We start from the raw sequence: 24,207 nt of genomic DNA, 5'->3' as shown, positions 1-24,207 counted from the left end.
ATCAAACACTCCCATTGACACAGGAGCTCAAAAAAGACCCATCTGAAATCCAGTAGTCTTTATTGGTACACAATCCACATAAACTGATGATAGTTCTACCACTCAATGGAGCACCTCCTGGTTGACTATAAATGTCACCATCTGCAGCCTGGTAACTGATCTGAGTGAAGTCCTAGGTTTCAAAATTCCATCGAAAATCTGGACAACCCCCAATTGATTGAGGCTGGGCCAGGGAAAATGGGGACAATTGCTCCTCAAATGGAAATGAGGAACAGCTCAAATTGTGACTGTGGCCATCCAAGTCAAATCATTGCACACGTATTGAACTATGTATTGGACAACATATTGAACCCCAGCTATATGAATAAAAAAATTGCTAAAATTAATTCAGAACTTTTCCTTTCTCTTATTAAGTTTCCTCTACACAGGCAAAAAAATTCTTCTGGGTGCACTTTCTGCACCTCTATATTTTCCCACTTAATTAGGGTAGTTGAATCCTTACTATTATTACTCAATATATTTCTGCCCTTCTCAGCAGTTTGAGAACACATTTGCTCTTCGATCTCCCTTTGACTGGGGTCTATGGTATACTCCGTGGTGGACTACAGTTGCGCCTTTGTCCTGTCTGGACCACCGTTGTTGTGTTTGTCATGCCTGGACACATCCCCTGCCGGCTCCTCCCCTTGTCACCTAGTATAAAGGTGGCTGTTTCCTCCCCCTTGTTCAGTTCGGGTCGGTTATCTGTTAGGATATGCTCCTAGTTCTGTAATGAATAAAAGCTTACAGTTGTATTGGCACACAAGTAGTCTTTTGCCTAATTGATAGCGCTTCACTCCCCAAACACCTTTTTGCTCCTCCATTCAACCCATATATCCTATTCCCGTGCCACGCTGGTTTTAAACCCTCCCCAACAGCACTAGTAAACCTTCCCACAAGGTCATTAGTCCTGGAACTATTGAGGTGCGATGTATCCAGCTTGACCCATTACCTATCTGCCTTTACTCTGATACTCAGAGCTTGAGCTCCACTAGCTGATGACATATCTTGCATGAGTGGTTGCCCACAACACAAGAAGTGACCTGAAGTTTCCACGTGGTGCAAGATGTGCCATTGACAGGACTGAGATGCCCCCTGCCTTACTTCTATTGATTAGACAAGTATCTAAAGTTATCAAAAATATATTTAAGTCTCAAATACTTTGGGGTGGTTAGCACTGCTGTCTCACAGTGCCAGGGACCAGGGTTCATTTCTGGCCTTGGGTCACTGTCTGTGTGGAGTTTGCACATTCTCTCCGTGGGTTTCTGCGTGGGTTTCCTCCCGGTGCTCTGGTTTCCTCCCACAGTCCAAAGATGTGCTGGTTAGGTTGATTGGCCATGCTAAATTGCCCCATAATTACAGGGGGATTAGCAGGGTAAATACATAGAAACATAGAAACCCTACAGTACAGAAAGAGGCCATTCGGCCCATCGAGTCTGCACCGACCACAATCCCACCCAGGTCCTACCCCCATATCCCTACATATTTTACCCGCTAATCCCTCTAATCTACGCATCCCAGGACACTAAGGGGCAATTTTAGCATGGCCAATCAACCTAACCCGCACATCTTTGGACGTGGAGTTAGGGGATAGGGTCTGGGTAGGATTGTTGGTGCTGCAGGCTCGATGGGTCAAACGGCCTCCTTCTGCACTGCAGGTATTCTAGTCTATGATTCTATTTTAAGTTTTCGGAAGCTTGAATCAAATATCTAACCATGACTCCCCTTGCTGCTCCTCTGTGTGATGTGATGTTCTCATGCTCTCTGTTTACCGTGACATAATTTTCTCAAAATTCCTGGATGTTTCTTTCCTGTGCCCTGCTTAACTCTCAAGTCTCACTTGTGGCAACTAGCGATCTTTTCTCCTCCACTCCCTGGACTTCTAGCTCTCTATCCTGTCTGTGTGCCCCACCTGGACCCTTTCCACTCACCCAACTTCTCTCCTCTGCACCCTCCACTTAACTATCCTCTCCACTCTGCTTCCCCCAGCTCCCTCTCCTCCCTGCTCCCACTAGCCCCTTCCTCCTTCCCCACTCATGCTTTTTCAATTATGCCCTCCCCCTTGGTCCAATTATCTATTTGCTTTATAACCCTGCTGACTGAATACTGAATACTACGCTTACTCTTTACCCCTTAGGCAAGAACACAGGCAATAAACTGGTTTGTTAATGAAACTGAAGTCGTAAATTGAAGCTTCTGTGAAAAGCTCCTTGTGTTCCTGCTTTTAATCAACAGCAAGTGAACATTCCTGGAATCTTGTTTCTGTGGATATTTTGGGTGAGGAGAGGAACTTGGCGGAAGTGGTGCCCATCATTAGGTAGCCTAGGATCTCATCTGAAAAATTTCCATTTGGATGAGCTATCAAGTGTCACTTGTGGAAGTGTAGACAACCTGAACTTTTGGAGAAAATGCAAAAGGAGGAAGGAAAAGAAAGAATGCATCCATAAAATTACTGGGTTGTTAGATTTCAGAATGTAGGGACAGTACCTCACTGAAAAGTAATTTGGAAAGATTTTTTCCATTGTTTATAACCATGTAGCAAGGTAATGTCATTTGCATTGAAGTACATCACGAGAACCCATTGTATCATCCATGTGTGCCATCTCTATCATCTGAAAAATATTCTGGGCTCTTTCCAGACCTTTAATGGATTTGTCCAACATTTGCAATACATTGCTGTATGTGCTACGCTAGCTACATTTTTGTCTCGTTATTGTTCTGGAAGTTAATTGAAAGAAATGATATTTGTAATACATGCCTTTTGCATGTTATTTGCCAATTGTCTTACCCAGTGATTTTCCTTTACTTATGCAGATTTTCAGGAAGGCAAGAGCTGTGGCACCTTCAATCCTCTTCTTTGACGAAATAGATGCTTTGGCTGTTGAGAGAGGGAGGTGAGTACTGAGGTCACTAGATTTACTGTTGAGAGCACCAGCATATTTAACATTTATGTGCCATGAACAGATCAGCCAGAGCTGTTGTTTACATCTGGGGTAGCATTTGATAGCCATAATTTGTTGAATTGGTTAGCATTAACCATATATTCTAGTGACCCTGAATGTCTTCAAAGCAAGCTATTCAGTTGTGAACTACGCCACCATCTTCTCGGGGGAGCAGGGTTGGTGGGGGAGGGTGCAGGGTTGCAGGTCGGTGATCCACATCCAGAAATTATTTCTTTACAAAAATAGATTTTGTGTCTTGTGCCTAATATTGCCCTTGAAATAATTATTTTTTTATCATAAAGCAATAACCATTCAAAAAAAGTCTAGTTTTGCCTTGTTAGAATCGTTCCCTCAGTTGTGCCTGGATTGATATCTTCAGGAAAATAAGCTGGCGTATGAAGATTGTACAGAGGAAAACAACATGTTATATTTTGATTGTTTTACCTTAGTGTTTGGCTCTAATCTTTGTTCTGTGAGTTAATAGGATTTGCAAATATGCAAAGCATGACAGATATGAAATGGCCTAATGGTCCTTCCAGGCACTTCCAAACAAATGTGACGCCTTGTGCATCACAGTATATGAACTTTCCACCCCACACAGAAACCATGTAATTTCCTTGCGGGGGGGGGGAAACAGACAAAACCCAATCCAATTAGAGTAAACAACTAGAAAATACCTCTCTGGCTCCCTGATGCAATTAATTTGTTAAATAAAATAACCCACTTCTACTTTCATGGACATGTAGAATCCGACAGCACAGAAGGGCTCTTCATTGCTCTTTTCCCCTCAAGTTCTTTTGCCAATTATTTTAAATCCATGACCCCTGGTTATTGACCGACCTCTGCTTACTCTTATCAAAGTAAGAAGTTTAACAACATCAGGTTAAAGTCCAACAGGTTTATTTGGTAGTAAATGCCACTAGCTTTTTCTTTTGCTACCAAATAAACCTGTTGGACTTTAACCTGGTGTTGTTAAACTTCTTGCTGTGTTTACCCCAGTCCAACGCCGTCATCTCCACATCATGACTACTCTTATCAAAACCCTATATAATTTTGAATACCATTTACCTTCTCTGCTCTAAGGAGAAGAGTCCCAGCTTTTCCAATCTCTCCACATAACTGATGTCCCTGGTCTCTGGGCTTGTTATAATAAATCTTCCCTGTCACATCTTCAGAATCTTGACATCATCCCTAAAGCATACTGCCCAGCATTGTATACAGTAGTCCAGCTGAGACCTAACCAGTGATTTGTACATGTTTAGCATGACTTCCTTGTTTTTGTATACAGTGCGCCTTGTACAAAACCAAGAATCTTGTAGACTTTTATTGTAATTTATTTACTTCAAAACCCAGGATAGTTTATTTTCTGAAATATACAAATTAAACTTCCTGACCTTTAGAATAGATTCCAGTCTTATTACCACAACCACAACCTCCATCTGTCCCAGAGCCCCAGTGATGGCCATGCTTACTTGTCTTCTTAAACATTTTGGCCCCTTTCTTTCCCTGAAGATTTGATGTGATAACATCAACATTTATGCAGATGTGAAGTTGTTGTTCTTGGATGATTTGCTGTTGTGCAGCAAATTTGTTCTTGCCTCTTTTTTTTTATACCAGTCTCTGGAGGACAGACAGCTGACCATGAATAACCTGAACATTTTCTTTGTTGACAGCATCGTCCGGCATATTACAGATAATTGTTATTCAGCTGCACCTATTAATAAGATGTGTTCTAAACTTGGCAAGATTTCATCTTGTGTAGGTAATTTATACTTCACTGGTGTCTCAAGGTAGTAAAGATTGTACAGAGTTCTGTAGGGTTCCCTTATTTCTTATAAGCTGAAGGACCCTGAAGAACCTGTCACTCCCTCTTGTCTGCACCACACCTAAAGATGATTGCACTGAGGTGAAAAGGACCATAAACAGTGCTCTAGGCGTAGCTTACCCAGTACGTTGTGCAACTTCAGTGTGACCTCCAGGTACTTGACTGCATTAACCGTTTGCAGTTGTTAAATTATTTTGTTACATGTCCTTAAGTAGCCACTTTCTTGTCATTGGTGCACTGTATCTGTAGTGTATTCTAACTACAAGATGCCTACAGCAGCAACTTACCAATGCTTCTTCACTTGTTGCTCCCAAGCCCATGATCTCCACCACCTAGAAGGACAAGGGCAAGCCAGTGCATGGGAACACCATTGCCTCCAATCTCAGATTTTTTGCATATGATGAACAATGGGTCAACTAAGATCCCTTTTTATTTTTTAACTTTTAGCTTGGCAAGTTCTCTTGATAAGAGCTTAGATGCCATATCTGAATCCAGTGTCTCAAATATCTTGTTCTCATTTCTGAATTTAGACCGTTACTAATTGCGTCTATGTCAGAAGTGCATTTCTCTAAATAGGAATATTGGTAGCATCCAAACCGTGGTTCCATATCTGTGTTTCTGATATCTAACTTTCACTTTCTCCTGAAAGTCATTGATCTGTACTTTTGGTTCATTGCTTTTCCTGCTTATAATGAGAAAGGCATGCTACAAATAGAATAATGGAACACTTTCTACTTTTGGTGGTACCCTTTGTCATTTACAGCATGACTAAGAGGCAGATTGAAGTGTGCAAATACAGATGGAGAGAAATTGGGAAAGAAAGAATTGGAGACCAGAATCGCTTTGTGTACATTCCCATTTTTCAATAGGGAAGCCTATATATTAAAAAAAATCTCCTCTTATTCCATCAATTTGTATTTTCCACATCCCACATAGGCTGTTGCAGTCTCACTAAGTTAAGACATATCCTAGCACATTTTTTCCTGTCATGCTGGAGTGACCCTTTATCAACAACGGTCATCACTTTGGTAGCTGGGCTGTGCTGTGCAATATGAAGACGTAGAATGCACACGAACAGAATTAGCCCCTCATACTGAATTTGTGACAAGAAATGTCTTTAACTTGTTCGCAAATTTGTAGACCCACATTTGGGTTCAGTTGTTTGCATATGGGATGCAAATATCAAAAGGAGAACTCAGTCTTTGCTATTGGCTGTATTCCTGTGGAGATATACTGGAGACTAAGACCCACAGGCACAATGTTTATTGAGCTCAGTCGAAAATAAACAGTGCACCAAGTGGCTGGAATTTTTAATTTAGGAGCAATTTGCTTCTTTGCCAGCAATGCAGTTTTAGAAGTCTGCATTATATAGGATAACTGGTGAAGCTGCAGCTTGCTTCCACTAATTATATCAGCACAATCCAGGTGGAATCTGTCAAGTCAGTGATAAAGATAATGAAATTTAAAACATGTGTTATACTTAAAACCACTTTTTCCTCTAATGTTTTTCACTGGTTCAACAATCACTATGCCCGAAGCATGTCCTTCCCATACACCACCTGGTTGAAATAGTAGGGACGATGCTTTCCGCCAATTCCTTCACTTGCACCCACCTTGGGAGGAGTTTGTCAAATTGCACTTGTATTTTCTGCGCAAGCACTAACACTGCTCAGGATCAAGTGATTAAAGTTACTTGTCAATACAACGATAGTCATATCACTTTGTTTAGTTCGAAATTACTCACTACTCTTAAAGCATATGCATTAATAAATTAATTCAATCAAATCAACGCTCTTAAATACAGGGACCATGGCAGAAAGAGAGAAAAATATCCTTGCCTTTAGACCTTCAATCTCAATCTGATGGAGAGAAACATTCATTGGCTTATAAAAGGACATTACTTTGATACGTGAGGCCCAACTGACTCTGTTCCGAATCATCATTAGACAATCTGTTGCACTGTACACAGTTGGAAACTGTACATTTTGGATAACGGAAATAAGGTACAACTTCAAATTGGAAAATTGGTGCAATTTCGAGTGCCGTTTGGACAAAATATCAATCTAACAGTGAAATGTGTGTAATTTATTAAGCAAGCAATTTGAAGCCTGAACTTCTTTGTAGCTTATATGATTATGTTACCATAGTTAGCATTTGCAGGCAAAACTTTTAGTTTTAAGATCTGCTGTTATTTAAATTGACCATAAAGTTGTCTATTGTTTTAAAATTAAACGGTTTCGCTAATATCCTCTAGAGAAGAAAGCCTGCCAACCTTGGGATTTTGGTCGAGCACTTTACTGCCACCTGTAGAAGCCTAGGAAGTTTCTCAGTTTTATCAAACCACTGACATGGACTGCAGTGTTTCATGAAGACCTGCACCAGCTTCTTGGGGCAAATAAGGGCCGATAATAAACACATGCAAAATGCTAATTCTGAGAATGAATAATAAAAACATTTAATTTTCAGGGAGTTGATTCAATTTTGTGGGTGGTTGACCACTAAGTTGAATTACATAATATGTGCTCAACTGCAATTAAACCACAATTTAAGTCACGGTATTGGCCACTTTCAACCTATTGCATGTTACAAGGGAGTATGGTACTTTTTATCTTCTTAGTATCACCAGAAAGAAACAGTTATACTAGTTTTGATGCAGTACAGTTTTTCAAGACTGCAGTTTGTGAGCGCCAAAAAAAGGTGTCTTTTACAAGAACCATTAATCTAATTATATGCCAGTGTTGAGAAGCTATCTTAACCTGTCAAATGAAATTTTGCACAATGCAGATTTTTTTTTGGTTTGAATCATAAACTGCTATTTTTCATTCAGTTTTCTTATTGCTGTCTTCAAATATTTTCTCTGTTTCTGAATATCGTGCTCCAGTAATGTGTTTCAATCCAATAACATGTTGAAATTTTGCAAATAATTAACTATATGTCCTTTGCAGTCAGAGCAAAGGACATATCAGATTTCAGTATCAAATGTTCCTATATCTTTGGTATCCTGTATTTCCTGGTATTATTTAAGAAGATGGAATTGGATCTGACTGTTCCCAGATCAGTTTTAGTAATTTGATAGGGTAGAGCTTGTCAAGAGGCCCATTTAAATTAAATAGGTTATATCTATTGTAGCAGATCTCTTTTCCCTTTGCAATGCCCAGGAAACAACTAAACCTCCTTTACTGAAAATAAATGAATTATATATTTATATTTATTCCTATTGGCTCAATGGAGCTCTACTATATTAATGCATACACCAAAAGTAGTGTAATAGGTCTCACATGGGAAAAAGAGAGAAGAAGCAGCCATGGAAGAGATTGCACACTAATAACGCTTCATTTGTTTTTAACCAAAGTCTGTCCCACATATCATGTCTCAAATGCACAACAAAATCTGGTGATGAGGATGATGGATGTGCACTTGCTAGCCACCTGGAAAGAAAAAATTAATTGTGGAAATGTTGGAATTGAAAGAAAAACTGCCACACATGCCACGGCAACCAACGGGGTAGATGGATGTGACCAAACAGTACTCTAAGCAGATTATAAAGCTGGCTGTGATTAATAAGAGGCCGAAGCTCAATCAGGTACCTAATATGTAAGAAAATCAAGGTAGCTGCTGGAAGTGCAGTTGCGAAGTGTGCACACGGGAAGCCTGCTTAAGTGAAAAAATGGCAGGAGTTCTCGGCATCTTGGGACCCTTTGAAAATAAAGAGTGATGAACCAAGCATTTTGACTTTTGCACAGGCAAACAAAATAGCTGAAGATATTATGGTGCCCACTTTCCTGAGCATGATGGGGGGGAAATCTTTTAATCTTCTCCGCAGTTTAGTACAACGTGACAAACCTGGCACTGAAATGTACAAACAATTTTGAACATTCTGCAAGTGCATTTATCAACAAAACCTCTGGTGATTGCAGAGCATTTTAGATTCCATAAAAGAAACCAAGAGGAGAAGGAATCAATCGCACAATTTGTGGCATTGTTTAACAGGCTTGCAGAACATTGTGAGTTTGGAGATGTGTTGAATGACAATATTGAGGATAGATTTGTTTGTGGTCTATGCAGTGAAGCAGCACAAAAACGTATATTAACGAGAGTAATCTTACTCTACAGAAGGCTATTGAAATCGCTATTTCTAGGAACTGGCTGTAAAGGAAGCCCAACAATCGAGTTTGTGTACTTGAATACACAAATTGTCTGCTGAATTATCACCCAAAGCCACCAAAACTTGAACATGTTACCAGTGTGCAAAGTCTGCTGCTGAATGCTGGTGTAAAGACATGGAATGTTGAAGTTGTAGAAGAAAAGGGGACACAGAGTGTCTCTGCAGGAAGAAATTACAAACCATGAATAAAAGTAAAAAGCAAGAACTAACCAAGACAGCATTTAAACAAGATAAAAGAAGAAATGTCCAAGTTGTACAAAAGTTGAGGAAAGCAAAGCATCTCAGTCAGAGGAGGAGCTATCAGTACATGTGCCAGCTATTGCTGGTACTACACACTGATACTGGGTCACTCCACTGCTGGATGGAAAGCCAGTAAGGATAGAAGTTGCACTAGAGCAGCAATTACATTGGTGCCAGAGGCTATCTACAGTGAGAAGCAAACACATCCTTAAGCCCATCAAGGATGCTGCTGAATGCATACACATGAGAAGTGTTCCTCTTAAATTGAAGTCACTGTGCAACTTAATGGGCAAACAGCAGACTTGTCGCTACATGTAGAGAAGGGAAACTATCCAGCGTTGGAGGCTGGAGAAGATTCAACTAAACTGGGCTGAAGTCATCATGATGGCCAATGAAGAATCAGGCCTCACGAAAATCTTAATAATACACACTTGTTTTCGATGGAGAATAGGGGAGCATGAAGGACATTACAGTCAAACTGAAAATTAAAGAAGGAAGTCAAACACAAAATGCTTGAAGGCAAAGTCTGTACCTTATGCTATTAGGTCATAGATGGAGGCTGACTTGGAGCTAGTTCTGGAACACAAATCATAGAATCATAGAAACCCTACAGTGCAGAAGGAGGCCATTCGGCCCATCGAGTCTGCACCGACCACAATCCCACCCAGGCCCTACCCCCACATATTTTACCCGCTAATGCCTCTAATCTACGCATCCCAGGACTCTAAGGGGCAATTTTTTTTTTCAGCATCAGTGAATGGGCCATGTCTATTGTTCCGGTCATCAAGAAAGATGGATTTGTAAGGATTTGCAGAGAATTCAAGGTCACCATAAATCCAGTGTTATGTGTTGAATAATATCCATCACCTCGCATTGAAGACCCGTTTGCGGGATTGGTGGTAGGCCAAAATTTCAGCAAAATTGACTTGAACTATTTGCAGATGAATGTGGACAAAAAGTCACAGAAACTTCTGACGATTGTGATACATAAAGGCTTGTTCCAGAACCAAAGAGGTGGTTTGGTATCACATCTGCTCCTGCATTGTTTCAAAGAGCAATAGATCAGATCTGGAGAGGACTGAGTGCCATCCAGTGCTTCTTGGATGATATCTTAGTCACTAGAAGAAATGAAGAGGAAGACCGTTGAAACTTGGATGCCACTCTCTTGAGCTTGGAAGACTATATGGTCTGAGAATCCATAAAAACAAGTGAGTTTTTCCAATCCTCCATTGAGCATTTGGGACATGTGATTGACGCCACTGACCTTCACAAATCTCCTCCTAAGGTTAATGCCATTACAGAGCTGCTTGCACCTCAGAATATTAATCAGTTATGTTCCTTCCGGGATTGTTGAATTAATATGCAAGATTTGTCCCAAACTTGGCAACAGTTCTGAAACCATTACATAACCTCTTGTGTTGGAACAAGATGTGGAAGTTTTCGGATTAATGTAATAAAGCCTTCAGGCAAGCTAAAGAAGTGTTACTTAAATCTGAAGCACTCATGCTTTGACCCTACTTTATCCTTACAGTTAATTTATAACACATTCCCCTTGTGGTGTAGGAGTGGTGGTCTCTCACATCATGCCATCGGGTGAAGCAAGACCCATTGCTTTTGCTTCTTGAACCTTGAGCAAAGCTGAAACTATTGAGAAGCTAGAAGTGTCTAGTCACTTTGGATTTCCTGAACAGCTGAGAAGTGACAATGGACCTCAATTTGTCTTGCAGGAATTTGAGAGTTCCCTCCAAGAAAACGGTATTCAATAGATTAATTCCTCAGTGTATCACCCTTCTATCAATGGACTGGAAAAATGCTTCATCCAAACCTTGAAGCACAATTTGAAGACAACCAAGGTACTAGGTTCGCCTATCAAATGCCTTGACAAATTCTTGCTGGGCTACTGGAATACCAAACATTCCACAACCAAGTCTTTCTTCTCCTTACTCATGATAAAAACACTTTTGCGTTCCGCATTTGATCTTTCAAAAGCTCGGAGATTGTGCGACAGCAACAACAAGCACAAATGGAATGGTGAGAAGGCAAGATAAAACAGAGTTTTCTACCAAGGGCAAGGAGCTTTGGTTTGAAATTACTCCACAGGGGAGAAATGGGTTCCTGCCACTGTTCTTGCACAGACTGAACCTGTCTCTTACACTGTCCAGATCAGAGATGACATTGTCTGGAGGAAACATGCAGACCAGTTATTGACCGGAAGAGCAGGTCCACCAAATCTGGAGCCTATTGAAATGTCAGGATAAGACTTACAAAGTCCTGACTTGAACTTTCCTACAACCCTAATACTATCAGACACCACTGAGGAAAGCAACATTTCACCTTCTCTCAGACACAGAGACAATCTCTAGTTCCTACATCAACACAAATTAAACCAACTACCGATGACATCATTGGGAAGACAAAGTCACCAAAGGTTCTTCATTAACTGTTCCGAGAGCGACGACCTCCAGACCATCTGATTTATTAATAGTGACTGATTCAATGGCTATTGTTCATGTTGGACTTGTTTCGAACTTGTTCTGGAATGTTCAATTTAAGGGGGATGCAAATGTGATGTATTTGTTTTTCTTCCCATTGGTTCACTGGAGCTCTGCTGTATTCATGTATACACCGGAATGATGTAACGGACCTAGCACGGGGAACAGAGAGAGAAGAGTAGCCATGGAAGAGATCGCACATGATCAATAAAGCTTCATTTGTTTTTAACCCAAAGTCTGTCCTGAGTATCACGTCTCCAATACAAAACAAAATACTTCTCTCAAATCCTGCCATTTCAACTTCAAAATTGGTTACAAAAGCAAAATGTTGCAGATGCTCAAAATCTGAAATAAAAACAGAAAATGCTAAAAAAATACTCAACAGGACAGGCAGCATCTGTCGAGAGAGAAATAGTTATTGGGCTGGATTTTCATAAGAGTTATGGAGACTCCAAGAACTTTTAAAAATGGCAGCTTGGTCCTGAATTCAGAAGTTCCACCCGTCCAAAGCCGTGGAGGCTTTGGAGAGAGTGCAGAAAAGGTTTACCAGGCTGTTGCCTGGTATGGAGGGTATTAGCTATGAGGTGAGATTGAGTAAACTAGGGTTGTTCTCCCTGGAAAGACGGAGGTTGAGGGGCGACCTAATAGAAGTTTATAAAATTATGAAGGGCATAGATAGGGTGAACAGTTGGAAGCTTTTTCCCAGGTCGGAAATGACAAACACAAGGGATCACAAGTTCAAGGTAAGGAGGCAAGGTTCAATACAGATATGCAGGGGACGTATTTTCCACAGAGGGTGGTGGGGGCCTGGAATGCACTACCAAGCAAGGTGGTTGAGGCAGACACGCTAGGATCATTTAAGACTTATCTAGATAGCCACATGAACAGACTGGGAATAGAGGGATACAAACGGATGGTCTAGTTAGGAACACATGATCGGTGCAGGCTTGGAGGGCCGAAGGGCCTGTTCCTGTGCTGTATTGTTCTTTGTTATCTCTAACAACTTCCAGTTTCACAGGTAGAAGAAAAGTGGTGAGACATGAATTGCACATGAGGGAAATGCATACTCAGCAGGGCCATTTGAACTCAGTGCTCAGTTTAAATAGACCCCATTTTTGCTGTGGCAAGAGCCTTAACCTGCAGTGTTGGGAGTCACAAAATTTTAAAGTTGACATAAATGCTTGTGAAGTGTGAATTAAGCTTGTAGAACTGCCAAGCTGTGAAGTTATTTAAATCCTCAACCCTTCGAAAATGTTTTTAGAAAACAATCCTGCCTTTTGTCAGAACAGGTAAAAAGAACCCAAGCTGTAAGGTTATTTAAATCTCTCATGCTTTGAGATATAGAAACAGGCTGCCTGTGTCAGTGAGTTGAAAAGACTCTGTTCTGCAGCTACATTAGCTGTTTGTTGCTTGGCTGCTTTCCACAACCTTCCAATTATCTCAGCAGGAGATCCTAAGTTCATGATTGATTGGCACTGAGGGGTTATAAAGGATTAGCTGTCTTTGATATGGGGTTATGAATAGAGGTCTACTTGTTTTGGGTATTTGAAGGGGCTTTCATGAATGGGAATTTTTTTAATATAGTGAAGTCTGCAAAAGATATTTAGACTTTTATTTTATTTAGTCTCAACATGGGCCCTTAGGTCTGCTGATGGTGGATACTAGGTGAGTTGGCATTAAGGGTGTAAGGGCAAAGTGTGGTGTGTAGGGGAGAATGGGTTGCCATAAGTTGACTTTAAGTTAGAATTGGGATTATAAAGGTGCACAGGGCTGGCTTGGTTGGCAGGGGCATGGTTGGGCATGAGCTGGCGTGGGACACAAATGAGGGTTGAAAATGTGAGGAGTGAGTAATAGAGGGCCTAAAATAGAAAGCAATGGAGACAACGTACCAGAGAACCAAGGTGGGACTAGGCAGTCACCGTGGCCATCTCTGATCCGCTTCTATGAAAAGTGGGCATGATTCCATCTCTCAACCATTCCCTGGAGCTAAAATCGATCTGATGGGGGACCTTTACCCAAGGCAGCTGCAGCGAGCTCAGAAATTTCCCGACTTGTGCTATCCTCCTTAGGTGCGAAAATCTGACTTGTTGCTTCAGGTCAATGACCTTTCATCAGAATTCCAAATTAGTTCATTGGTGGTAAAACACTTTGGGCCAAGTTGAGGTTGTGAAAGGTGCTCCATAAATTCAAGTTCTCCTTTCTTTCAAATTGACTGTGCTGGGGACGGATGGAGGAATTCGAGCACTTATCATGACAGATTGACTGTGTTCAGTGAATGTGTCCAGAGTAGGTTGAACGACTGAGACCTATGATATTTGGAGCTAGTCTGAATGAGGTAAAAGAGGAGCAAGTTACAAAAATGAAGATAGAAATATCCTTAATTTGACTCTGATTTTGATTTTTATGATTTCTTTCTTAGCTATATAGTGTTAAAGATTTTTGAAATTAATTGATTCATATTCTAAAACTGTAATAAGATTCACCAAGCAGTTATTTTGGCGGCAGGAGAGAATATAGTCAGTACAGATGAAACATCTGTCTTCATAAGTGACAGAAGTAGGGCGACACATACAAGCATTCCTTTGTGAAATTGCTGTCAGATGGATAGTGAAATATGAGGCTCAGTTCCCATAAAATTAATCTGAAACTAAATGGGGTGAGAATTCAGACAAGACAGTCATTGGAAACCATTTGTTTTTTAAGCTGATTTCGCACAGTAGGAATGTGTGACCGCATTGAGTTTAGTTTTTAAAAAATGTACCATCTCTTGAGACTGTTGCTTCCAGGTACTGACCTTTGAGACTATCTCTTTTTTTGTGATGTATAGAGGCACCTGCTTTTATGGACACTGCAAAACTCAGTGACCCTCTGAGGCATGGACACTTGTATTCATGTTGAATTGCAGCTGACTGATTTGTAGCTCAGATTGTTGCATGCATTCAAATTGAACGTAGCTGTATGCAAGTGGTCAGTTAAACACATACATTTGTTCTGTAGTTATTCCCAATGATACCGGAAAATAGACTCAAAAGCAGACCAAAAATGTGTAATATTCACAGCTCTTGAAACTGATGGGAGTAGGGGGAATGGAGTAGCAGTTTGGTTTTGTGTGTGTGGCTGCGTTTATATGAGTGTTAGTGAACAATTTCAAAGCTTTTCATTTTTCTTAGACTTTATTTTTTCCCTTTTTTTACAAACACGATGCACACTATTTCAAAAATATAAAACAGCCAATGGTACAAAGATGGGAAGATAAAGTAATGCAGACACAATGACAATGATGAATGTTTGTACAGGGTGCGTAAAAAAGACAAGTGCTTAGTTGCACCTAGTCGAAAAATACACATAAGGAAAGTATGCATTTAGTCGCTGCTTTATAGCATCATTTATAAGACAATTATGGTGCAGTTCCTAGCTCCTCTTCTGTTTCATCTCTCTCCAAGTGCACCAGTGATGACTGCCATATTTCAGTTTTGTTATCAATGTTGTAACGGATACTTTCCATGTGCAATGTTTCTATTAATTCCATTAGCCATGGATGTTGAAGCTTGGATTATTTAGCATGTTTAATTTCTGTGGCCTGAAGTACTCATACTCGGTGGCAATTTTAAAAAACTTAAAATAATTAAGTAAATAATACTGGAATTTAGCTTGTGGTGCACCTTTATTTTTAATTATAAAATGCCATTTGTTCAAATGTATTTCCACAAAGATGTGATAATTTCCATTTAAAAGAAAATTGCATAGCAAGTGAGAGTGCGCATTCAGTTTTATTCTTTAAGATTCCTCCTTCATATGTATTAAAGTTCTACATATTTCTTTCCATTTTTACATTCATCAGCCCAGATTAGAATTGCAAAAACTTGCCTAACTGAGACAGGTGAATTGAGATAACTAGCAACCATGGGAAGGGATCACATTTAAGCACAGCTGTTTTAGCTACTCACTTCCTCCACTCTCAATCCCACACTCACACCAACCCCCATCATGGAATCATTTCAAATATGAAGTAAGTGTAACCATCTACAGTTTTAACTTCTAATTGATTCCAATAAGCACATTTTAATTTTTTGATACATTATGAATTTTTAACACTTTAAAAAATTGATCTCCCTTTAAAATAGCAAACGTTTTTATTGCCAGTCTATGGAGTTGTTCCTTTGAATGAATAATATTCAGTATGTACCCCTAATACATATGTCTAATCATGCTTACATAGAACCGTGCAATTTTTCCACTCCTTTCTGTCACTCTTCTCTCTGCTTCTGTCTCTTTTTCACTTTGTTTCTCCTCTTCTCTCTTTCTTTATCTCTCGCTCTGGCATAGATTCACATGTTTATCCATTGATTTCCTATATATTAGATAATTAATCATTTTCTTTTGAGTTTCTGGATACTATTTGGCACAGTGGTTAGCACTGTTGCCTCACACTGCCAGGGACCCGGGTTCAGTTCTGGCCTCTGGTGACTGTGTGGAGTTTGTACATTCTCCCCGTGTCTTTGTTGGTTTCCTCTAGATGCTCCAGTTTCCTCCCACAATCCAAAGATGTGTGGGTTACGTTGATTGGTCATGCTAAATTGACCCTTAGTGTCAGGGGAATTAGCAGGGTAAATACATGGTGTTACAGAGATAGGGTCTAGGTGGGATTATTGTCAGTACAGGCTCACTGGGCCAAATGGCCTCCTTCTGCACTGTCGGGATTATATGCTTCTATTCAAAATTTCAAGTCTGCATTGGATATTCTCTTAGGATCACTGTCACTGGTTCTTACTCTAAGAAGATCTTGCTGAAACCTGCTTGAGATTTCTCTACATGAAACAGGGATGCTAAAAGCTCAATGTCTGTGTGCATCTTTAGCTCTGTAGCGACAATTCACTTGCTGAACTGCTGATTAAGCTTTGGCTGCATGTATTTTTTTCAGAGATATAGGGTGAAATTTTTACCACAGAATGTGGCAGTGGGTTGGAAAAGAGGCTTTGGAGCAGCACCAATGGCAGCTTTCTCCACTGTATTGTTAGGAACATAGTGTAAAAAAGCTTCAAGGGGTTGATTTGATTTGATTTATTATTGTCACATGTATTAGTATACAGTGAAAAGTATTATTTCTTGCGCGCTATACAGACAAAGCATACCATTCATAGAGAAGGAAACAAGGGAGTGCAGAATGTAGTGTTACAGTCAAAGCAAGGGTGTAGAGAAAGATCAACTTAATGCAAGGTAGGTCCATTCAAAAGTCTGATGGCAGCAGGGAAGAAGCCATTCTTGAGTCAGTTGGTACGTGACCTCAGACTTTTATATTGTTTTCCCGATGGAAGAAGGTGGAAGAGAGAATGTCCGGGGTGAGTGGTGTCCTTAATTATGCTGGCTGCTTTGCCGAGGCAGCGGGAAGTGTAGACAGAGTCAATAGATAGGAGTCTGGTTTGCGTGATGGATTGGGCTACATTCACAACCTTTTGTAGTTTCTTGTGGTCTTGGGCAGAGCAGGAGCCATACCAAGCTGTGATACAACCAGAAAGAATGCTTTCTATGGTGCATCTGTAAAAGTTGGTGAGAGTCATAGCTGACATGCCAAATTTCCTTAGTCTTCTGAGAAAGTAGAGGCGTTGGTGGGCTTTCATAACTATAGTGTCGGCATGGGGGGACCAGGACAGGTTGTTGGTGATCTGGGCACCTAAAAACTTGAAGCTGTCAACCATTTCTACTTTGTCCCTGTTGATGTAGACAGGGGCTGTTCTCCACTACACTTCCTGCAGTCGATGACAATCTCCTTCATTTTTTGACATCGAGAGAGAGATTATTGTCGCCGCACCAGTTCACCAGATTCTCTATTTCATGGGTAGGTCCCATGACGTCACACTGACCAGCAACTTAGTTTTTTAAAGATAGGGGCATCATTTTTAAAGGCTGCCCGTGCACTGCCCCCAGGAATGACCGTCTTTCCCCCACCTGAATGATGCACTCACCTGAGCTCCATTGGAGGTCTGCCTATTGGGTACACTGTTGGGGGACCAGACCTATTTCTTGCTGGCATGTCCTCATGCCACTGTGAATGGATTATCTAATTGGGGAGGCGTAGGATCAGGCATAGAGGCCAGATAATGAGATTCAAATTTATTGTAATGGTGCTTCCGATGTTCAACACTGGGATTCCCATTATGTCAGTGGTGGGGGAGCGGGGACATTAGCGACGAGATTTCCCACTGACGTAAAATATGATTTGGGCCTCCCACGAGATTTTCCGTTCGCGTCACCAAACCTGCACGAAAATAACGGAAATGGAAAATCCAGATTATAATCTTTCTCTTAAATAATGGACCAGTATAAAATGGACAGTAATATAGTATCATCATTTAGCACATATGTCAATGCAAATCTATATTTGCTTTCAAGCAAAATACTTCTGACTTATCACATACTGTATTTTGGATCAGTAAATTAATTTACTTGATGTCTGTGCAAAGCATTTAATACGACTGCAACACATTTGTTGAGCAGCTTTAAATTTCAACAATTTTAAGCATGAAATGATGTGATGGCATAGATCAATTTACCTACTAAGCAGTAAGTGAGGTTGTCAAATCTGTCATGCAATGGTGCCGAAACTAACTGCCAACTTTACTGTTATACTAGATTGTGATCGGATAGAAAGAACATGCACTTATATGACAACCTTGAAACATCCATTTGGGCAATGAATTATACTTAAAGTGTAGTCATTGTTGTAAGAACCAAGTTGTGTACAGCAAGATCTCACAAACAGTAATGATATTCAAGTCCAGTGGCATGGTAGCACAGTGGTTCGCACTGCTGTCTCACAGCGCCAGGGACCCGGGTTCGATTCTGGCCTTGGGTGACAGTGTGTGGTTTGCATGTTCTCCCCATGTCTGCATGGGTTTCCCCCAGATGCTACAGTTTCCTGCCACTGTCCAAAGATGTGTATATGGCCATACTAAATTGCACCTTAGTGTCTAAAGATGTGCAGGTTAGGTGGATTAGCAATGGTAAATATGCAGGGTTATGGGGATGGGGTCAGTGGTCCTGAGTAAGATGCTCTTCTGAGAGTCGGTGCGGACTCGATGGTCTGAGTGGCTTCTTTCTGCACTGTAGGGATCCTATGGTTCTATAATATGTTATGGTGATGCCAAATGATTTATATTGAAAAGTCAACAGAGAGAAATCTTTTGCTCTTTTTCAACTAGTGCTATGGGATCTTCAACAGCCACCTGGGAGAACAGGAACATAGAAAGAATCATAGAAACCCTACAGTGCAGAAACAGGCCATTCGGCCCATCGAGTCTGCGCCGATCACAATCCCACCCAGGCCCTACTCCCATATCCTATACATTTTACCCGCTAATTCCGCTAACCTACGCATCTCAGGACACTAAGGGGCAATTTTATCATGGCCAATCAACCTAACCCGCACATCTTTGGACTGTGGGAGGAAACCGGAGCACCCGGAGGAAACCCACGCAGACACGAGGAGAATGTGCAAACTCCACACAGATGGTGACCCAAGCCGGGAATCGAACCCAGGTCCCTGGAGCTGTGAAGCAGCAGTGCTAACCACTGTGCTACTGTGCCGCCAACTTGGAACAGACATGGTCTTTACCATAAAATGTAAACATTAGAATATTAATGATTTGTGATATTTAGGATTTTACTTTTTGTACTTGTTGTAGATGTTGGAGATTTCATAGTTATAGTTGATGTTATAGAGTCATAGAGGTTTACAGCAAGGAAACAGGCCCTTCAGCCCAACTTGTCCATGTCGCCCCTTTTTTTTTTAAACCACTAAGCTAGTCCCAATTGCCCGCATTTGGCCCATATCCCTCTTTACCGATCTTATCCATGTAACTGTTTAAATGCTTTTGAAAATACAAAATTGCACCCGCCTCTACTACTACCTCTGGCAGCTTATTCCACACACTCACCACCCTCTGTGTGAAAAAATTGCCCCTCTGGACCCTTTTGTATCTCTCCCCCCTCACTGTAAACCTATGCCCTCTAGTTTTAGACTCCCCTAACTTTGGGAAAAGATGTTGACTATCTAGCTCATCTATGCCCCTCATTATTTTATAGACCTCTGTAAGATCACCCGAAGTCTCTTGCGCTCCAGGGAAAAAAGTCCCAGTCTATCCAGCCTCTCCTTATAACTCAAACCATCAAGTCCTGGTAACATGCTTGTAAATCTTTTCTGCACTCTTTCTAGTTTAATAATATCCTTTCTATAATAGGGTGACCAGAACTATACACACTATTCTAAGTGTGGCTTTACCAATGTCTTATTCTGGAAGTTATTCTGTGTCAACAAGTCTCATCTAGAGCGTGCATTTTTAATGTTAAACCCTTGAAATACTCTAGCCCAATGAAAGTAGAAAAACATCTAATGAAGGTTTTAGAAGATTTTTCTGTAAATCATCTGGTTTCTTGAATGTGCAACTCCAATTACTGGCTACTGGTCAATAATGAAACATGTTGAAGTAAACTGGCCACATACTGATTTGTCTCATTTTGTCAACCAGCTTTAATCTGTTATGAATTTAGGTTGTCATTACCAAGTCAAAATGTGACTTATGTTCCATAAAGATTACTTTAAAACGATGGGGTTTATTTTTCTCCATTTATTGATGTTAATTTTTTAAAAAGTCAATTAGTGTGTAAAGTGTGCTTCCTTGTTTTGCTTTTACTCGCAATGGCATTTCTGCTCAGGTTACTAAATGGAAGAATATATACCTCCTCAACATTGTAAAGACTGAACTTTAGTGACCAATATATTTTTGGAGTACAAATACAGTGAATAATTAATGATTTTACCACAAGGTGATTTTTTATGGTCTTTAACCATGCCAGAATGCTCTTGGACTGTCATTTTAGTTTGATTTAACGAATAAAAATCTATTATATGCCACCGGCTGTTGATTTGAGAGTTCTAATGCTTAAGGAAGATGTATACCACTTCCTGCTACTAATAAGAGAGCTGAAAACCATGGAAAGTTTCAAACTGCCAAGCCATATTTCACCGGAATCAGCGAAAGGAGGAAATAAAGCAGCATGACAGTTAATTACGATCATGGCAGCAGAATTGAAAAGATTGTGTTGGCAGGAGTGCCTCGCTGACAGTCTTCTGCTGTGCAACCCAACAGAAATGTCAGACTCAATAATACCTTCGAGTTTAAATGAGCAGCATGACTCTGGGCTGTGTGTGGGATTCTGCTGGAAGAACTATAGGCATTGCGGGAACCTTTGCCACACTAGATTTCTCTACTGCTGCAATTTTTGATGCTGAAGAATGGCATTTTTCAGAAGGACGGCATCCTGCCTTAATCCTTTAACGATTAATTCCGTGTCAATTTGAACAGTACTTTGCCGCAATATTAAAACCGTTTGGATTATTTCAAAAGTTTAAAAGAGCCAGGGAAGAAAATCTTGATACTTTATTAATAAAAACTTGCTATTGCGTGAAGGAAAGGTGTTCGGAAAGCAATAAAACAGAAACTGTTGGAAATACTCAACAGGGAGAGACAGATTTAACAGACAAAATTTAGTTGTTGTGTTCCCATTCACAAGTTGGAAAACTAGTGGCTACCCCATCAGGGCAATTTTCGGGAAGCTCAATTAGGGTTAGGCCCAATCAGCCATTATCTTCCCATCATTGAGTTTTTCCATTCCTAATGTAAGAAATCCTAATCTGTGACAAATATCCTGTCCCCCAAGAGCTGCAAGCCAATTAGAGACCCACCAGAGGCGATCTGCAGTGCGGCCTAGGCAGAGGATCAGGGACAGAGCCCCGGAAACAAGGTAACTTGGGCCGGTTTGCTGGAACTAGACAGATTGGCCCTGGCAAGAGGTTTATTATTTTTGAATCGTTATATACGGGATAAAAATTAACTTCATATGAAAGAAAAATTATTTTTAAAAATTGACAGGACCTACTCATTTACCAAAACCTGGGAGGCAAATCAGAGAAATCCTGACTGTAGTGGGTTAACAAAACGGAAAGAGACAAAGCAAGAGTGGAATAGAGCATGGGAAGGAAGGAAGGAGTTGAGAGAGTTATCTCTTGTCAAATGATTAGGTTTTTTTGTCACCTCTATTTGTCTTTGTCATCTTCTTGAGCAGAAACTCAATAACAATATACTCAGTATAATTAGTAACCACTGATGCTATTAAATGATGATGAATTACACCATTGCACAGGGAACATTCATCTTTCCAGGAAACGTCCTGTTATATGGTTCAGAAATACAATTGAATTAACCAGCTCAGTGCTGTCAGCATTGTAGCAAGTGTCTACTATATTATACTTATTAATATTTTGATACTGTGATTTGTGCTATTAGTACCAATACTCATTTAATATTGCAAAAATTATAATGTTTATTTTTTGTAGTTTGAACTCCTCCTCTGACTGCTGTTTTATAGTTTACTACCAGAAATAACATTAGTTTTCTGCTTAATACTTCTGTTGTCTATAAATCTCTAGGGTTGACATTAATTCTAATGTCCCTTTTAGCCACTTTTAACAAATCCTTATACCCGTTTAAAGTTCTCATCCATCTTGTTGTTTCTGTATCGTGTTTACTTCCGTTTTAATTACATTAATTTTATAGTCACCATTTATTTTTTCTTTGCTATATATACTTAGTTTGCAAACATCCCTGGCTAGCTAAAGAATTTAAGAATAGCTGTTTAAAAGAGGCTTGTAACATTACAGAGAGCAGTAAACCTGAGGATTGGAAATAGTTTCAGATACCTGCAAAGCATGGACAAAATATTAGGATGAGGAAGACAAAAAAATGAGAGTAGACAGATTGTAAGAGCTTGTACAATTATGTAAAAAGGACAGTAAGCATGGATTCCTTGGAGATTGAGACAGGAGAAATTATCATGGAGAGTAAGGAAATGACATAACTTTTTTTAAGAAGTGTCTGTCTTTATAGTAGAAGGTATGAAAACACACCAGAAATAGCAGGGAACCAGCGGTCCAATGAGGACAAGAAACGTAAAGTAATTAATACTAGTGAAGAAATTAATGGAACTGAAGGGTTCCTACTGATGGCCTACATCCTGTGGTTCTAACAGAGATGACTGCAGGGATAGTGGTGATCTTTCAAAATTCCCTAGATTCTGGAATGGTTGGAAGATAGCCAATGTAGCATTATTCACGAAAGGAGGGAGACAGAAAACAGGAAACTACAGATCAGTTAGCCTGACATTAGTCATAGAAATCATAGAATCATAGAAACCCTACAGTGCAGAAGGAGGCCATTTGGCCCATCGAGTCTGCACCGACCACAATCCCACCCAGGCCCTATCCCCACATATTTTTACCCGCTAATCCCTCTAACCTACACATCCCAGGAAACTCATCGAGAAAATGCTAGAATCTATGAAGGAAGTGGTAACGTATTACTTAGAAAATTAAAATATTATTAGGAAGAATTCAGCATGGTTCCATGAAAGGGAAATCTTTTGGGCATCACAGTGGCACAGTAGTTAGCACTGCTACCTCTCAGCGCCAGGGACCCGGATTCAATTCCCAGCTTGAATCACTGTCTGTGCGGAGTCTGCATGTTCTCTCCATGTCTGTGTGGGTTTCCTCAGAGTGGTCCAGTTTCTTCCCACAGTCCAAAAAGACGTGCTGGTTAGGTGCATTGGCCATGCTAAATTCTCCTTCAGTGTACCTGAACATGGACCAGAGTGTGGCGACTAGGGAATTTTCACAGTAACCTAATCGGAGTATTAATGTAAGCCTACTTGTGACACTAATAAATAAACTTCTAATCATGTTTGGCAAATCAAGGGGAAACCAATGAATTTGGATTTTCAAAAGGCAATTGATAAAGATCCACAAGAAAGTCTGTTGCACAAGGTAAAGGCTCATGGGGTTAGGACAGTGTATTATCTTGGGTAGAGGCTTGGTTAAATAACAGAAATCCGAGGGTTGGAGGACCATTTTTAGACTGGTGGGCCACATGGATCAGTGCCAGGGTTTCAGCTGCTTGCAATCCATTTCAATGATTTAGATGAGACCGAAAGTAATTTGTCCAAGTTTGCTGATGATACAAAACTAGGTGGGAAAGTAAACTATGAAAAGAATACAGAGGGTGGAATTTTGCCAGTTTAGTTTAGTTTCTGACTGAACACTATGCATATTATTGTCGCCGCATCAGTTCACCAAATTCTCTATTTCATTCCTGTACTCTGTCTCGTCACTATTTGAGATCTGTCCCACTATGGTGGTGTCGTCAGCAAACTTGAAAATAGAGTTGGAGGGGAATTTGGCCACACAGTCATAGGTATATAAGGAGTATAGTAGGGGGCTGAGACCACAGTCTTGTGGGACACCGGTGTTGAGGATGATTGAGGAAGAGATACTGTTGCCTATCCTTACTGATTGTGGTCTGAGAGTTAGGAAGTTCAGAATCCAGTCACAAAGGGAGAAGCCGAGGCCCAGCCCCGGAGTTTGGAGATGAGTTTCATGGGAATAACAGTGTTGAAGAC

At 40.4% G+C, this 24,207-nt stretch overlaps 1 protein-coding gene across 4 annotated transcripts in view; it reads left to right on the top strand.

Moving 5' to 3' along the window:
* Positions 1 to 24,207, top strand: part of afg2a (AAA ATPase AFG2A) — a 476,777-nt gene that overhangs the window by 106,887 nt on the left and 345,683 nt on the right. For all 4 annotated transcript variants that reach the window (XM_078211250.1, XM_078211230.1, XM_078211259.1 and 1 more), the window contains one exon: positions 2,851 to 2,930. In XM_078211250.1, coding sequence (XP_078067376.1) covers positions 2,851 to 2,930 — 80 coding nt within the window. The remainder of the gene's footprint in view (positions 1 to 2,850; positions 2,931 to 24,207) is intronic.

Source organism: Mustelus asterias, chromosome 1, assembly GCF_964213995.1.
Source record: "Mustelus asterias chromosome 1, sMusAst1.hap1.1, whole genome shotgun sequence".
Taxonomy (NCBI): domain Eukaryota; kingdom Metazoa; phylum Chordata; class Chondrichthyes; order Carcharhiniformes; family Triakidae; genus Mustelus; species Mustelus asterias.
Note: the sequence above shows the minus strand (reverse complement) of the source record. Positions and strands in the feature narration are given on the sequence as shown.